The sequence below is a fragment of the Salvelinus fontinalis genome, chromosome 36 (assembly GCF_029448725.1).
Source record: "Salvelinus fontinalis isolate EN_2023a chromosome 36, ASM2944872v1, whole genome shotgun sequence".
In the NCBI taxonomy this organism is placed as follows: domain Eukaryota; kingdom Metazoa; phylum Chordata; class Actinopteri; order Salmoniformes; family Salmonidae; genus Salvelinus; species Salvelinus fontinalis.
Window position 1 is genome coordinate 22,267,779 of NC_074700.1, and position 17,805 is coordinate 22,285,583.

A 17,805-nucleotide genomic window follows, 5' to 3' on the forward strand; every position below is an offset into this window, starting at 1 on the left:
TAGAGCAAGAAGGAAGGATGAACCAAAACCAGCAGAGAAAGAGACAGGAAAACAAGGGAACGAGACAAAGGAGGAGAGGACTGAAAAGTCATTTCCTATTCCAAGTCCCATGACAAGAACGAGGCATGCTAAAGCCGTAATGGGCAGGAAGGAGCAGAAGGAAGAGTCCGCAAACACTGCAGAGAAAGAGACGGGGAAACAAAGGGACAAGGTAGAAGAGCAAGTGACAGATAATCTGAAAAGTAAAACTAGCGAGGGGGAAGGGACTATCGAGAATGATGCATTCGTAACCAACAGGGGTCTAAACCGTAAAGGAATGAAAAGGAAAGCGGGAGAGAGTGGTGATACGGCAGGGAAGGAGGACCGACAAGTAGTGGTTCAATCTAAAGAAGGGAGCCATTTAGGATTAAAAAAACTTAAAAGTAAAAACAGGAGAGGACTAACGGAAGAATCCACCTCCTCCACCAAAGCAAAAATAGAGAAGGTAGAAACCGATGCTAAGATAACGGGAAACAGAGGGACAACAGAAAAAGGAGAGGTAAAGACCATTCCAGCATCCAGAACCAAACACAGTGAAGAGAAAAGGGAGATAGAAACAGTTCTGTCCCCCGTAACTGAATGGAGGACAGGAAAAACAGAGGGAGGAAAAAGTAAGGGTGAGACCATTCATCCTCCCATCCCAGCCAAGCTCAGTAAAGTGGAGGATGAACCAACACAGGCAGAGGGTCACACATCTGACGAGAAGAGAGAGAAAGTGGAGCCCAAGAGAAAGCAAGAGATGGACAGAGCGAGAGAGAGATGGAGCCAGAGAGTGGGTAAAAGACAGAGACTGAGTGAGAAGAGAGAGCGGAAGGATGGGAGAAACAAACTTCAAAGGAAAAAGGCGTCTTTAAAATAAGGCTAAAATGAAACAAAAGGAGTCCGATGTATATGTAATATTCAGTTTAATAGATTAAATGTAAAATACAATATAAAATCCTGAGAATAGTAATTTACATAATCATTTGTTTTGTATATTTTGTTCTTTAAAACAATACAAATTCACATACCACATCCCATTTCAAGCAGTACAACATAAGACAGACACTCTTAATTTTATTAAAATCTTATCACATTTATAAATAACAACTATTGTGATACCATTTTCCCAGCATCTTGACAGGCAGATCCAGAGAATTGTGTAACAATCATAGCTAACTATGTAGCTATGTACATTGTAAACAAGTCTTAAAAGACCATATATAACCCATCTGAAAGACATACGCACAAGTGTACTATGAGTCGTTCCCTTCGATCTCTTAGAGAACAGCGTGTTATATTGGTATTACTGTCGATACTGTTAAGCTGCCTTGGGTTTTTCTTCAATTTCACTAAATGGCGTAAGCACCATTAGAAATAGAATTCCTATAAGGGGATCCCCATTCAAGTCGATGTATAAATCGGCAGCCATTTTGAAAGTAAGCCCACCCATATAGATTCATCTGTAATAACGGCCCAGTCCGTTCTAGGAATTCTATCAGTATGCTTCAGAGTTCCTTCACTCAGTCGTTCTTCTTACTGGGCAGAGGAGAGCCGTTGTCAGCCGTTTTGTAAGGCAAGGCCGTTCTGTTGTTGCTAGGCAATCCTGCATTGTTGTTCCCCGCCTTCCCTTTGGTCAGAGGAGAGGATGGTGGTGTGGACTTCCCCCCCTCAGGTGTGAAGTACTCGCTGATCAGTTTCTGATAGGTGGGGTGGGTGGTCAGCACTCTGAACAGCTCTTCTGTAGAGACACAACCACACAGCATTGCAGTTCCAAGGGACAGTGGGACGAACAACAGGACATGGCTTTCTCAATTCATCTTTCCTCGATTCCTTGCATCTGCTCTCCTTGCCTCCTTCTCATTGGAGAAAAAGGTCCTTGGAACTTCTCCAATGCTGTTGAGAAGGAGGCGAGGAGATGGGTTGCGAGGGATCGCAGAAAGACGAATTGAGAAACAGCCATAACTAGGGTCAAATCACAGACTTGGTTTGTGCCCAACAAACAGGCAGAGAAGTTTCTAATACACCCCTAATAATCTAGATAAGTTTCAAGTTCTTCATGTGTTTGAATGTCAACATTGTTAGTGGATGGGTGCCTGGGCTTACGTTCGGTGGGCGCTCCTCTCAAGGACAGTTCAGTGTACAGTTCCTCTGTGTGGTACTGAGGACTCCCCACTAGCGCCCCCATCAGGTCAGACACGTCCACTGCAGTCAGACTGCCACTACACTCTCTGTCATACAGCTGCAGACAGTTTACACTGGGTTCAAATATATGCATTTATGTAAATATATACCATCTATGTAAAATATATTAATGCAGTTTATATAAAATAAATTCATGTATTTTATAGGTTAAAGCGTCCTCTTTATACCGTAGTAACCGGACATACCGCCTGGGTGCCAGTCTATTTCTACTCCCTTGCCAACTCCTTATTGAATTGTCATTCCAAACATGTTGGAGTTGACAAGAGCACTAACCGATCTGGGATCCAGGCTACGTATAGTACATACAGTTAGTTATAGGTTCAAACGTATAACTTCATATTGTACATACCAAGTTTAACACAAACACTGGGGTTCTAAATCTACTCTACACACACACACACTGGGGTTCTAAATCTACTCTACACACACACACACACTGGGGTTCTAAATCTACTCTACACAAACACTGGGGTTCTAAATCTACTCTACACACACACACACACTGGGGTTCTAAATCTACTCTACACAAACACTGGGGTTCTAAATCTACTCTACACAAACACTGGGGTTCTAAATCTACTCTACACACACACTGGGGTTCTAAATCTACTCTACACAAACACTGGGGTTCTAAATCTACTCTACACACACACTGGGGGTCTAAATCTACTCTACACAAACACTGGGGTTCTAAATCTACTCTACACAAACACTGGGGTTCTAAATCTGCTCTACACAAACACTGGGGTTCTAAATCTGCTCTACACAAACACTGGGGTTCTAAATCTAAACACACACACTGGGGTTCTAAATCTACTCTACACACACACACTGGGGTTCTAAATCTACTCTACACACAAACACTGGGGTTCTAAATCTCCTCTACACACACAAACACTGGGGTTCTAAATCTACTCTACACACACAAACACTGGGGTTCTAAATCTCCTCTACACACACACAATGGGGTTCTAAATCTACTCTACACACAAACACTGGGGTTCTAAATCTCCTCTACACACAAACACTGTGGTTCTAAATCTCTTCTACACACACAAACACTGGGGTTCTAAATCTACTCTACACACAAACACTGGGGTTCTAAATCTACTCTACACACACACTGGGGTTCTAAATCTCCTCTACACAAACACTGGGGTTCTAAATCTACTCTACACAAACACTGGGGTTCTAAATCTACTCTACACAAACACTGGGGTTCTAAATCTACTCTACACAAACACTGGGGTTCTAAATCTACTCTACATTTACATTTAAGTCATTTAGCAGACGCTCTTATCCAGAGCGACTTACAAATTGGAACGTTCATACATATTCATCCTGGTCCCCCCGTGGGAATTGAACCCACAACCCTGGCGTTGCAAGCGCCATGCTCTAGCAACTGAGCCACACGGGACCACACGGGACCACTCTACACACACACACACTGGGGTTCTAAATCTCCTCTACACACACACTGGGGTTCTAAATCTCCTCTACACACACACACACTGGTGTTCTAAATCTACTCTACACACACACACACACACACTGGTGTTCTAAATCTCCTCTACACACACACACACTGGTGTTCTAAATCTACTCTACACACACACACACACTGGTGTTCTAAATCTACTCTACACACACACACACACACACTGGTGTTCTAAATCTACTCTACACACACACACACACACTGGGGTTCTAAATCTACTCTACACACACACTGGGGTTCTAAATCTACTCTACACACACACTGGGGTTCTAAATCTACTCTACACACACACTGGGGTTCTAAATCTACTCTACACACACACTGGGGTTCTAAATCTACTCTACACACACACTGGGGTTCTAAATCTACTCTACACACACACACACACACACTGGGGTTCTAAATCTACACACACAAACACTGGGGTTCTAAATCTGCTCTACACACACACACTGGGGTTCTAAATCTGCTCTACACACACACACTGGGGTTCTAAATCTGCTCTACACACACACTGGGGTTCTAAATCTGCTCTACACACACACACTGGGGTTCTAAATCTGCTCTACACACACACACTGGGGTTCTAAATCTGCTCTACACACACACACTGGGGTTCTAAATCTGCTCTACACACACACTGGGGTTCTAAATCTGCTCTACACACACACTGGGGTTCTAAATCTGCTCTACACACACACTGGGGTTCTAAATCTGCTCTACACACACACTGGGGTTCTAAATCTGCTCTACACACACACTGGGGTTCTAAATCTGCTCTACACACACACTGGGGTTCTAAATCTGCACACACAAACACTGGGGTTCTAAATCTGCTCTACACAAACACTGGGGTTCTAAATCTACTCTACACACACACTGGGGTTCTGAATCTGCTCTACACAAACACTGGGGTTCTAAATCTACTCTACACACACACACACACTGGGGTTCTAAATCTACTCTACACACACACACACACTGGTGTTCTAAATCTACTCTACACACACACACACACACACACTGGTGTTCTAAATCTACTCTACACACACACACACACACACTGGGGTTCTAAATCTACTCTACACACACACTGGGGTTCTAAATCTACTCTACACACACACTGGGGTTCTAAATCTACTCTACACACACACTGGGGTTCTAAATCTACTCTACACACACACTGGGGTTCTAAATCTACTCTACACACACACACACACACACTGGGGTTCTAAATCTACACACACAAACACTGGGGTTCTAAATCTGCTCTACACACACACACTGGGGTTCTAAATCTGCTCTACACACACACACTGGGGTTCTAAATCTGCTCTACACACACACTGGGGTTCTAAATCTGCTCTACACACACACACTGGGGTTCTAAATCTGCTCTACACACACACACTGGGGTTCTAAATCTGCTCTACACACACACACTGGGGTTCTAAATCTGCTCTACACACACACTGGGGTTCTAAATCTGCTCTACACAAACACTGGGGTTCTAAATCTGCTCTACACACACACTGGGGTTCTAAATCTGCTCTACACACACACTGGGGTTCTAAATCTGCTCTACACACACACTGGGGTTCTAAATCTGCTCTACACACACACTGGGGTTCTAAATCTGCACACACAAACACTGGGGTTCTAAATCTGCTCTACACAAACACTGGGGTTCTAAATCTACTCTACACACACACTGGGGTTCTGAATCTGCTCTACACAAACACTGGGGTTCTAAATCTACTCTACACACACACACACACTGGGGTTCTAAATCTACTCTACACACACACACACACACACACACACACACACACACACTGGGGTTCTAAATCTACTCTACACAAACACTGGGGTTCTAAATCTGCTCTACACAAACACTGGGGTTCTAAATCTACTCTACACAAACACTGGGGTTCTAAATCTACTCTACACAAACACTGGGGTTCTAAATCTACTCTACATTTACATTTAAGTCATTTAGCAGACGCTCTTATCCAGAGCGACTTACAAATTGGAACGTTCATACATATTCATCCTGGTCCCCCCGTGGGAATTGAACCCACAACCCTGGCGTTGCAAGCGCCATGCTCTACCAACTGAGCCACACGGGACCACTCTACACACACACACACTGGGGTTCTAAATCTACTCTACACACACTTGGAGCAGAACTTACAGTGAATGCAGTGTGAAGGAGGGACTTAAATCCCAGAAGCCCAGAGACTGATGTCACACTTAAATAGATCTGTCTAAGGTCCACGATGTCATCCTGGAACACACACACACGTACTGTTAACACACACACACACACAGAGTATGCAAAGTACACAACACCAAGGAATAGTTAAGGAAATCTTCTACTTCAGTACTCGACACAGAAGCACACACACACACACACCACACTTGACGCCGGTTGGTGGTGGCCAGTTTAACCTTGGAGTAGTTTACCTTGGAGTAGAGTCCACAGATCTTAGCGGCAGTCTGTCTGTCTGTCAGTCCCAGGAGTGGGGCCAGCTCATCCACACCAGCCCTCCAACCCTGTTCTGACTGACACCTGTCAATCATCTTACTCAGTGCTGCCTCCACCTCGGACTCTCTGAGACTGAGGATGGAAAGAGAGAGCAATGAGAGGGGGGCGCGAGAGAGCAATGAGAGGGGGGCGCGAGAGAGCAATGAGAGGGGGGCGCGAGAGAGCAATGAGAGGGGGGCGCGAGAGAGCAATGAGAGGGGGGCGCGAGAGAGCAATGAGAGGGGGGCGCGAGAGAGCAATGAGAGGGGGGCGCGAGAGAGCAATGAGAGGGGGGCGCGAGAGAGCAATGAGAGGGGGGCGCGAGAGAGCAATGAGAGGGGGGCGCGAGAGAGCAATGAGAGGGGCGCGAGAGAGCAAGAGAGCGATGAGAGCAAGAGAGGGCAAGAGAGCGATGAGAGGGGCGAGAGAGCAAGAGAGATGAGAGGGGCGAGAGAGCAAGAGAGATGAGAGAGGGGCAAGAGAGCAAGAGAGGAGCAAGAGAGATGAGAGAGGAGCGAGAGAGCAAGAGAGATGAGAGAGGAGCGAGAGAGCAAGAGAGAGGAGCGAGAGAGCAAGAGAGAGGAGCGAGAGAGCAAGAGAGAGGAGCGAGAAAGAGCGAGATGAGAGAGGAGCGAGAAAGAGCGAGATGAGAGAGGAGCGAGAAAGAGCGAGATGAGAGAGGAGCGAGAAAGAGCGAGATGAGAGAGGAGCGAGAAAGAGCGAGATGAGAGAGGAGCGAGAAAGAGCGAGATGAGAGAGGAGCGAGAAAGAGAGATAGATGAGAGAGGAGCGAGAAAGAGAGATAGATGAGAGAGGAGCGAGAAAGAGAGATAGATGAGAGAGGAGCGAGAAGGAGCGATAGAGAGAAGCGAGAAGGAGCGATAGATGAGAGAGGAGCGAGAAGGAGCGATAGATGAGAGGAGCGATAGATGAGAGAGGAGCGAGAGAGGAGCGAGAGAGAGGTTAGCAGGATGTTTATAGACAATCATTTAAGTCTTGCACACAAGAAGGAAAGCATTTGCTTAGTCACCATCAAACACACAGCCATAGATCAAGAGTCTACCTACACATAAACTACATGGCCAAAAGTAAACACCTTCAAATGAGTGCATTTGTGCCTTTCAGCCACACCCGTTGCTGACAGGTGTATAAAATCGAGCACACAGCCATGCAATCTCCATAGACAAACATTGGTAGTAGAATGGCCTTACTGAAAAACTCAGTGACTTTCAACGTGGTACCGTCATAGGATGCCACCTTTCCAACAAGTCAGTTTGTCAAATTTCTGCCCTGCTAAAGCTGCCCCGGTCAACTGTAAGTGCTGTTATTGTGAAGTGGAAACGTCTAGGAGCAACAACGGCTCAGCCCCAAAGTGGTAGGCCACACAAGCTCACAGAATGGGACCGCAGAGTGCTGAAGCGTGTAAAAATTGCCTGTCCTCAGTTGCAACAATCACTACCAAGTTCCAAACTGCGTCTGGAAGCAACATCAGCACAATAACTGTTTGTCTGGCGTTTTATGAAATGGGTTTCCATGGCCGAGCAGCTGCACACAAGCCTAAGATCACCATGCGCAATGCCAAGCGCCGGCTGGAGTGGTGTAAAGCTCGCCGCCATTGGACTCTGGAGCAGTGGAAACGTGTACTCTGGAGTGATGACTCACGCTTCACCATCTGGCAGTCCGACGGACAAATCTGGGTTTGGCAGATGCCAGGAGAGCGCTACCTGCCCCAATGCATAGTGCCAACTGTAAAGTTTGGTGGAGGAGGAATAATGGTCTGGGGCTGTTTTTCATGGTTTGGGCTAGGCCCCTTAGTTCCAGTGAAGGGAAATCTTAACGATACAGCATACACTGCATTCTATACGATTCTGCGCTTCCAACTTTGTGGCATCATTTTTGGGAAGGCCCTTTCCTGTTTCAACATGACAATGCCCCCATGCACAAAGTGGGGTCCATACAGAAATGGTTTGTCGAGATCGGTGTGGAAGAACTTGACTGGCCTGCACAGAGCCCTGACCTCAACCCCATCGAATGCCAAATGCGAGCCAGGCCTAATCGCCCAACATCAGTGTCTGACGTCACTAATGCTCTTGTGGCTAAATGGAAGAAAATCCCTGCAGAAATGTTCCAACATCTAGTGGAAAGCCTTCCCAGAAGAGTTAGGTATAACAGAAGGCTGTTATAGCAGCAAAGCAGCATATAGCAGCATATTAATGCCCATGATATTGGAATGAGATGTTTGACGAGCAGGTGTCCACATATTTTTGGTCATGTAGTGTACACACACACACACACACACACACACACACACACACACACACACACACACACACACACACACACACACCTCTTACCCGTCTTGGTGCAGCAGAGAGAGAGTTTCTCTGGCAGGTGGTTCTAGGGGGAGGGAGAGCCCTCCCAGTTTTCTGGTAGGAACACGCCCCTCCATCACATAGTCTGTTGCCGGGATGCCCAGGGTCCTGATAGACACAAGAGGTTACAGATGTTGGAATCATCTACACACCTTCATAAAATACATGTATCCAAAGCAAACAGATAGCCAAGTATATATTATGCAAATACAGAGGCAAAATTGACCACAACATGCCAAACAGTGGAAACGTCCACAAACTACACCCACGCTGTGTAGACTCACTTGGCCATGAGTTTTTGGACATTGTCTGCATACAGATTAGGGTCATCCTTCTCCTCCTGGGAGGGGGTGTATACTGGCAGGTACTGTAGCCAATAAGAGAACATACATTTTGTACTGACAGGTATTACAGCCAATGAGAAAACAGGACATTTTTCTTCTGTGAGTGGTCATTCTGATTATGGACAATATGGCCTTACCTCAACAGTAACGTTAGTGTAGAGCTGAGAGCAGGTGTGCCACAATGCCTCAACCCTGGAGGGAAAAACACCCAAACCAATCAGTGAAATATCATATATTGACAACTTGTTTCCAATAGTATGTATGTTAAATTGAGATTTGATAATGAAGTTGATAATGAGCTCTGACGCACGTCAGATGTGGCAGGGCTCGAAAACTATTACGGACTACAAAGGGAAACCCAGACGCGAGCTGCCCAGTGACGCGAGCCTACCAGACGAGCTAAATGCCTTTTATGCTCGCTTCGAGTCAAGCAACACTGAAGCATGCACGAGAGCACCAGCTGTTCTGGATGACTGTGTGATAACGCTCTCGGTAACCGATGTGAGCAAGACCCTTAAACAGGTCAACATTCACACAGCCGCGGGGCCAGATGATGGATTACCAGGACATGTACTCAAAGCATGCACGGACCAACTGGCAAGTGTCTTCACTGACATTTTAAACATCTCCCTGACCGAGTCTGTACTACCCACATGTTTCAAGCAGACCACCATAGTCCCTGTGCCCAAGAATGCGAAGGTAACCTGCCTAAATGATTACCGCCCCGTAGCACTCACTTCTGCAGCCATTAAGTGCTTTAAAGGCGGGTCATGGCTCACAACAGCATCCTCCCGGATACCCTAGACCCACTCCAATTCGCATACCGCCCCAACAGATCCACAGATGATGCAATCTCTATTGCACTGCACACTGTCCTATCCCACCTGGACAAAAGGAACACCTATGTGAGAATGCTGTTCATTGACTACAGCTCAGTGTTCAACACCATAGTGCCCACGAAGCTCATCACTAAGGACCCTAGGACTAAACACCTCCATCTGCAACTGGATCCTGGACTTCCTGACGGGCCGCCCCCAGGTGGTAAGGGTAGGCAACAACACGTCTGCCACGCTGATCCTCAACACTGGGGCCCCTCAGGGGTGTGTACTTAGTCCCCTCCTGTACTCCATGTTCACCCATGACTGGGTGGCCAAACACGACTCCAACACCATCAGTAAGTTTGCTGACAACAGTGGTAGGCCTGATCACCGACAACGGTGAGACAGCCTATAGGGAGGACTGGCAGTGTGGCGCCAGGACAACAACTTCTTCCTCAATGTGAGCAAGACTAAGGAGCTGGTCGTGGACTACAGGAAAAGGCGGGCCGAACAGTCCCCCCTTAACATAGACAGGGCTGTAGTGTAGCGGGTCGAGAGTTTCAAGTTCCTTGGTGTCCACATCACCAACAAACTAACATGGTCCAAACACACCAAAACGGTCATTAAGAGGGCACGACAACACCTATTCCCCCTCAGGAGACTGAAAAGTTTTGGAATGGGTCCCCAGATAGTCAAAAAGTTATACAGCTGCACCAGAGAGCATCCTGACCGGTTGCGTCACCGCCTGGTATGGCAACTGCTCTGCATCTGACCGTAAAGCGCTACAGAGGGTAGTGCGAATGGCCCAGTACATCACTGGGGCCAAGCTTCCTGCCATACAGGACCTATATAATAGACGTTGTCAGAGGAAAGCCCATAAAATTGGCAGAGACTTCAGTCACCCAGGTTATAGACTATTTTCTCTGCTACCGCAAGCGGTACCGGAGCGCCAAGTCTAGGTCCAAAAGTCTCCTTAAAAGCTTTTACCCCCAAGCCATAAGACTGCTGAACAATTCATCAAATGGCCACCACCCCTCCCCCCATTTGTTTTGTACACTGCTGCTACTCGCTGTTTATTATCTATGCATAGTCACTTCAAATTACCTCAACTAATCTGCACACTGACTCGGTACCTGTACCTCCTCTATATGGCCTCGTTATTATTTTATTGTGTTACTTTTTTATTATGTTTTACTTTAGTTCTTGAACTGCACTGTTGGTTAAGGGCTTGTAAGTAAGCATTTTTACAGTAAGGTCAACACTTGTTGTATTTGGCGCATGTGACAAATAAAGATTGATTTGAATGATTATTATAGGTTTTTATTTCAAATGGATGGTGTCTTACCAGGTAGTTCCCCTGTGTGTCCAGCGCACAGTATCCTAGAAAGTAAGCATGTTTTTAAAAAGGCATATAAATAATACAGGTAAACTGCCATGTGCAGACAGTACATCTCCTGATTCTGTTGAGAACATTGCATGGGCCTATGGGTCTGATTGTACAGGCTTGCTGTGGTGCCATGAGAGTTCCAACATCCACAAACATTAACTCTGATTAGAAACCAAACCACATGCTCTTTTTGTTATACGACAAGGTAGGGTGCTCTCAGGCACAATTCCAATGCGCTCCAGGTTAATATTCCACAAGCCCAACCTTAGCCATTAGTGGGGGAAATGCAAAACTGACCGAAGTTAAGCATCTAGTGCCAACTTCAAGTTTCAATGTCACATGCACAGTAGAGTGAAATGCCTTTCCTGCTAGCTCTAACCCCAACAATGTAATACTAGAAATAACAACGTAGAACAAAATACAAGATATAAACACAACTAGTAAGTAAGCATACTATATACAGGGTCAGTTCCAATAGCATAATTACAATGTGCAGGGATACTGGAGTGATGGAGGTAGATATGTATAGGGGCAAGGGTACTAGGCATCAGGATAAACAGAGTAGCAGCAGCGCACATGATGATTATATGTGAGCGGATGTGTGTAGAGTCAGTACAAATGTATGTGCAACTTCACCCTACACATCCCGCTGTGTCGGTATGTAAACTACTAGTGACAGTGCTGCTTCCCCCGACAACATGCACCCCTGGAGGCAGCGGTTCCATCCCTCCGTTCTGCCACTCAATTTCTCTGCTGTATCCCAATACTGACGCAGTCCAGTCTACTCACCAGTTTGTTGGGGTAGTGCAGCAGAACAGGTTGGACTGGGACTCCAGCCAGGAAGGCACCTAGGAGGGAGACAGAACAGCAAACCAGTCAGCTCACCCCCCTATGTAACACAACATACCATCCATTACTTTAGGTGTAGAAGAAGTGACATTCTTTATGATGTTCTCACCAACCCGGGGTTCAAATACTATTTCAAATGATCTCAACTACTTTATCTGGGCTTGATTGAGCTTGACTGGCACAATGGAACCAGTAGAATAGTCACACAAGTGCAACCCCCGCCCTTCTGGCACCCTAGGCAGGCTAAAGCAAAGGCAAAAAGCATTTGAAAGATTTCAAATATTATCTGAACCCAGGTCTAAGTCTCACCAGGTTTGAACTTTATGAGAGTGGTGCCGTTCGTAGTGGTGCCTTCTGGGAACATCAGCATCTGGCCATGAGAGAGAGGGAGACTGTTTGATGAATTGAGTCAATGAGAGCGATGGGAATTTAGAAAGCAAGGGCGTTAGTAGAACCAGTTCTATGTTGTCCCATCAGGAAGGTTCATTCGGAGGAGGGAAAGCAAAGCAGTGACTGATGAATAGAGGTGTGTTAAACCAGTTCTATGAAAGCTGTCCCTTCATCAGTAAAGTTCATTGTTGGCCGCTAGTAACATTATTCGAACGTGACATACCGGTATTGCGAGTTAACAAAGTTGTGGTGCTATATGACGCAAGACTGGTGCAGTGAGGTTACATGTGTAACTGGTGGGATGTGAACCAGCATCTCCTGTCTTAACCATTAGACCAAGAGGAAATCCTTGTAGTCTGCTAGCAACAATTGGGGTTGCATGTCTCAGGCAGGGCTACTACGTTACACCAGTTCCCCCATTGGCCTAATTTGACCTTTGACCCCTGCCCTCTGATCCCTGCTTACCTGTGGCCAGTAGCCGTTGGAGGTGAGCCTCTCTTTGATCTGAACGACAGCCCGTTTCCTGGATTCTGGATTCTTCCTGTTTACCAACACTGACTGGTTAAACTCCAGGAGAGCTGAGAGAGAAAAGACAAACCATACACAAGGCTGTTATAATGTGACATAGCCATATTGACATGATAATTATATTCATTAGGACACAAATGCCACTGAAGTGCTACTGAAGAGAGGAGAGGGAGAGACTTAAACTCTATAGGGAGAGAGAACAGAGGGAAATGAGAGAGAGAGGGAGACTAGAGAGAACAGACAGGGAATTGAGAGAGAGACTAGAGAGAACAGACAGGGAATTGTGAGAGAGAAACTAGAGAGAACAGACAGGGAATTGTAAGAGAGTGAGGGAGAGAGAGACCAGACAGGGAATTGTAAGAGAGAGACTAACGAGAACAGACAGGGAATTGTGAGAGAGAGACTAACGAGAACAGACAGGGAATTGTGAGAGAGAGACTAGAGAGAACAGACAGGGAATTGTAAGAGAGTGAGGGAGAGAGAGACTAACGAGAACAGACAGGGAATTGTAAGAGAGTGAGGGAGAGAGAGACTAGAGAGAACAGACAGGGAAATGTGAGAGGTGGCGAGGAAGAGGGAGAGGAGGGGATGGAAAAGGTGAAAGAAAGATGGAAGGTGGGAAAAGAGAGTGCAGGACAAAGAGACAAGAGAATAAGAGGGGGAAGGTGTGAAAGAAAAAGAGGGAAAAATAAAACTTAAGCACACATACAGAAGAGAACCATGAGAGTTGTGTTCAAATATTCATTACTTCCTTGTGCTTTTGGACAACTAAATGCAAAGTAGACTGTATCGCTATATGTACTTATCTAGTGCAGTTGGGACAGTGGTCGTTTGTGAGTGAATGTATTAATGTGTTAATGATGGACTGACGGGTTTAAATGTGTATGATGTGAAAATGTATGTGATTCTTTTAATGAAGGTGATGCCAAAGAAAATGTCCATCCTGTCTCTTTAAAAGGGCAACTTTGACCCAGAGCCTCTCCCAGTCTCCCACAGAACACTCACCCCCTATAGAGGGAATGCTTTGGTTCTCCGATCTAGACACCACCGTAGGCAGCTGGGTTTCCGTCAGCACAAACATATCCAGGAAGCTACTGTGAGGTGCCACTGCCAGCACAGGAGCCTCCTTATGCCCCGCCCTACAACCTTTGACCCGGAACCAGAAGAACCCCAGGAAGAAAAACACTGCCCGGCTAAGGAACCAGATGATGGGGTGTAGTAACCATCTCCTCCACCCAGTCGTTACTGGCCGGGACCGTTCCACCTCTGAGAGGCCAGCCAATCGGAGCCGGGCAATAGGCCACATGATCAGGAAGCAGAGGACAGCCAGAAAGACTCGTATGGGGACGAGGATGGAGCCCAACACCATGCCCTGTGGATGGGAGGGACAGGGATATGATCATATATGGAGGATATTATGTTGCATAGGGTAGGTTGAAGTCGGAAGTTGACATACACCTCAGCCAAATACATTTAAACTCAGGTTTTTCACAATTCCTGACATTTCATCCCAGTAAATATTCCCTGTTTTAGGATCACCACTTTATTTTAAGAATATGAAATGTCAGAATAATAGTAGAGAGAATTATTTATTTCAGCTTTTATTTATTTTTCAGTCCCGCCAACACATTTTCTATGGGATTGAGGTCAGGACTTTGTGATGGCCACTCCAATACTTTGACTTTGTTGTCCTTAAGCCATGTTTTGTCCATTTGGAAGACCCATTTGCGACCAAGCTGTAACTTCCTGACTGATGTCTTGAGATGTTGCTTCAATATATCCACAGATTTTTCCTGCCTCATGATGCCATCTATTTTGTGAAGTGAACCAGTCCGTCCTGCAGCAAAGCACCCCCGCAACATGATGCTGCCACCCCCGTGCTTCATGGTTGGGATGGTGTTCTTCGGCTTGCAAGCCTCCCCCTTTTTCCTCCAAACATAATGATGGTCATTATGGCCAAACAGTTCTATTTTTGTTTCATCAGACCAGAGGACATTTCTCCAAACAGTATAATCTTTGTCTCCATGTGGAGTTGCAAACCGTAGTCTGGCTTTTTAATGGCGGTTTTGGAGCAGTGGCTTCTTCCTTGTTGAGCGGCCTTTCAGGTTATGTCTGTATAGGACTCGTTTTACTGTGGAGATAAATACTTTTGTACCTGTTTCTTCCAGCATCTTCACAAGGTCTTTTGCTGTTGTTCTGAGATTGATTTGCACTTTTCGCACCAAAGTACGTTCATCTCTAGGAGACAGAACGCGTCTCCTTCCTGAGCAGTATGACGGCTGCGTGGTCCCATGGAGTTTATACTTGCATACTATTGTTTGCACAGATGAACGTGGTACCTTCAGGCGTTTGGAAATTGCTCCCAAGGATGAACCAGACTTGTGGAGGTTTACATTTCTTTTCTGAGGTCTTGGCTGATTTCTTCTGACTTTCCCATGATGTCAAGCAAAGAGGCACTGAGTTTGAAGGTAGGCCTTGAAATACATCCACAGGTACACCTCCAATTGACTCAAATGACGTCAATTAGCCTATCAGAAGCTTCTAAAGCCATGACATCATTTTCTGGAATTTCTCAAGCTGTTTTGAAGGCACAATCAACTTAGTGTATGTAAACTTCTGACCCACTGGAATTGTGATACAGTGAATTATAAGTGAAATAATCTGCCTGTCAACAATTGTTGGAAAAATTACTTGTGTTTATGCACAAAGTAGATGTCCTAACCGACATGCCAAAACTATAGTTTGTTAACAAGAAATTTGTGGAGTGGTTGAAAAACGAGTTTTAATGACTCCAACCTAAGTGTATGTAAACTTCTGACTTCAACTGTATCATACATGCATTGCACACAGAGACATACACCCCTTTCGTATTTATTTGGACAGTGAAGCTAAAACGTTTAATTTGGCTCTATACTCCAGTATTTTGAATTTGAGATCAAATATTTCATGAGTCAACAGTACAGAATGTCACCTTTTATTTGTGGGTATTTTCATACATATCTGTTTCATTTGAAGGTGTCGTAAGTATTTGGACAAATTCCCTTATAGTGTATTAAAGTAGACAAAAGTTTCGTTTTCGGTCCCATATTCCTAGCACGCAATGACTACATCAAACTTGTTGACTCTACCAACTTGTTGGAGGCATTTGCATTTTTTTTGGTTGTGTTTTCGGATCATGTTGTGCTCAATAGAAACTGAATGGTGAATAATGTAGTGTCACTTTTATTATAAATAAGAATATAATATATTTCTGAACACTTAATTTAATGAACTACATTAAATGTGGACGCTACCATGATTACGGATAATCATTAATCAATCGTGAATAATAATCAGTGTGAAAGTGGCATAAATATAATGTAGCCTGCCGGGCAGCCACTAGTGGGCGCTATGTTTGGATAGTGGAGATCCATAATGCCCACTGGTGGCTGACCAGGTATGATCGTTGTGCATCTCTTACCACATTTCCTCAAGCATAATAAGACAACTCACCCGTATTAACTGCGCCCTGGTCAGTTTCAACGTGTGCACAAATGGGTGTTGGGAAGAATAAGTTGCTTGGTGACTGTTCTGCCTCTCCATGGCGACTAGGCAAGCCTTGACAGTTCAAACCAGATTTCAAAGTAACCCTTTCAGCTTTGTTTTGTGAGGTATTCACTGAATGGTAATACATATGCCGTAGTGTCGAAAGTTAATTCCGCTGCAACTGTTTTGCTTTGCATAAAACCTGATATCTCAAAAGTGTCTCTCTCAAAATGTGTCTAGATACAGAGAGCGAAGGACAGGAGACCGAGTGCGATAAAGCTGGTTGGATAAAAAAGACCAAAATGAAAACTAGCCAAGTGAAGACGTGAACCCGTACAAAACAAAATCCCAAACGTTGATTTATTGTACTACAACACAATGAACTTGATAAGAAAGGTGCGCTAGCGTCCTTGCACATAAAGTAAAAGAATAACAACAACTTAGGTAGTTAGTCCATCCTTTTAACATACCACACCTGTCACGCCCCTTCAGAAAGACCTGACAAGTGAAAGACGCCGTCAATGGGAGGATTCGATTATGCTGAGCCGCGAGACACCGGTCTATGGACCGTGACGTGAACGGGGAAAAGCGGTAAGGGAGGAGTGCCCTCTGAAATTGAACAGTAATATGTGCTGCTTGGTCATTTTGTTAACAAGGCAGCATGGTGCATCGTCCAGAAACATACATATCATTTCCATAAAGTACATTTTTGAATTTTCAAACTACTTTTCATTGGTAAGGCAGATATGGCAATCAATTTAGCATATGCTACTCATTACCCCACATGCTTAATTACATCACTTTTGTTTTGAGCCGACTTCGCCGTGGGCTTTGAACGGGCACCTGGCTCACGCCTAGGAGGAAGCCCGGTTCCAAAACGAATGCGATCAAATTTCACCCGGAGCAAAACACGCTTCACCAGGCGCCCGACACAGATTAATCGAATCCCCTCACTGACATCCACGCAACCATGGTTGTGGCATCAAGTCGAACCGGTTAAAAAGTCCGTCACTGGTACAACATGTTTAGCCTATTGGCCTACACACCCAGTCGAACGACAGTCATCTAATTAGGGTGTTAAAGTTCATTTATCGTGCCAAAGAAACTATTGATTATTTGTTTTACATTTAGCCCATTTAATAAGCTTGCCAGTAAACATGTTTTGAGAAAATAGTCATCCTTGGCTGCATTGCTAAATGACGCATTGTCTATTCTCATACACCTAATACTGGAGAAATGTGTTCGATTAGAATGTCGGGTATAGAATGGACCATGGACATCTGTCGCAATCTGTGTAACATTATGTTCCATCATCCAATCTCAGTCAACAACATTTAGGCCTAC

General features: G+C 45.2%; 2 protein-coding genes across 2 annotated transcripts in view; one reads left to right on the forward strand and one right to left on the reverse strand.

The window, feature by feature from the left end:
* Window positions 1–17,805, forward strand: part of LOC129835641 (uncharacterized) — a gene marked incomplete at its 5' end in the record, with an annotated part of 390,259 nt that overhangs the window by 187,998 nt on the left and 184,456 nt on the right. The window lies entirely within an intron of this gene.
* LOC129835696 (lysophospholipid acyltransferase LPCAT4-like) lies at window positions 928–16,867 on the reverse strand. Its single transcript, XM_055901434.1, has 13 exons — window positions 16,429–16,867; window positions 13,942–14,308; window positions 12,874–12,986; window positions 12,328–12,388; window positions 11,959–12,017; window positions 11,128–11,162; window positions 9,102–9,156; window positions 8,905–8,987; window positions 8,603–8,728; window positions 6,188–6,341; window positions 5,916–6,008; window positions 2,125–2,260; window positions 928–1,759 (listed from the first exon to the last, which is right to left on the reverse strand). Exons 1-13 carry the CDS (start codon window positions 16,516–16,518, stop codon window positions 1,542–1,544), a joined length of 1,590 nt encoding a protein of 529 aa, XP_055757409.1. The 5' UTR covers window positions 16,519–16,867; the 3' UTR covers window positions 928–1,541.

What these genes read in the sequence shown, in the direction of transcription:
- LOC129835696 (XM_055901434.1), bottom strand. Translation starts at nt 16,518, where the DNA reads ATGGAGAGGCAGAACAGTCACCAAGCAACTTATTCTTCCCAACACCCA. An exon ending in CCAACGGCTACTGGCCACAG is followed by an intron (nt 12,389 to 12,873) that starts GTAAGCAGGGAT and finishes TCTCATGGCCAG; the next exon opens with ATGCTGATGTTCCCAGAAGG. An exon ending in ACACTAACGTTACTGTTGAG is followed by an intron (nt 8,988 to 9,101) that starts GTAAGGCCATAT and finishes TATTGGCTACAG; the next exon opens with TACCTGCCAGTATACACCCC.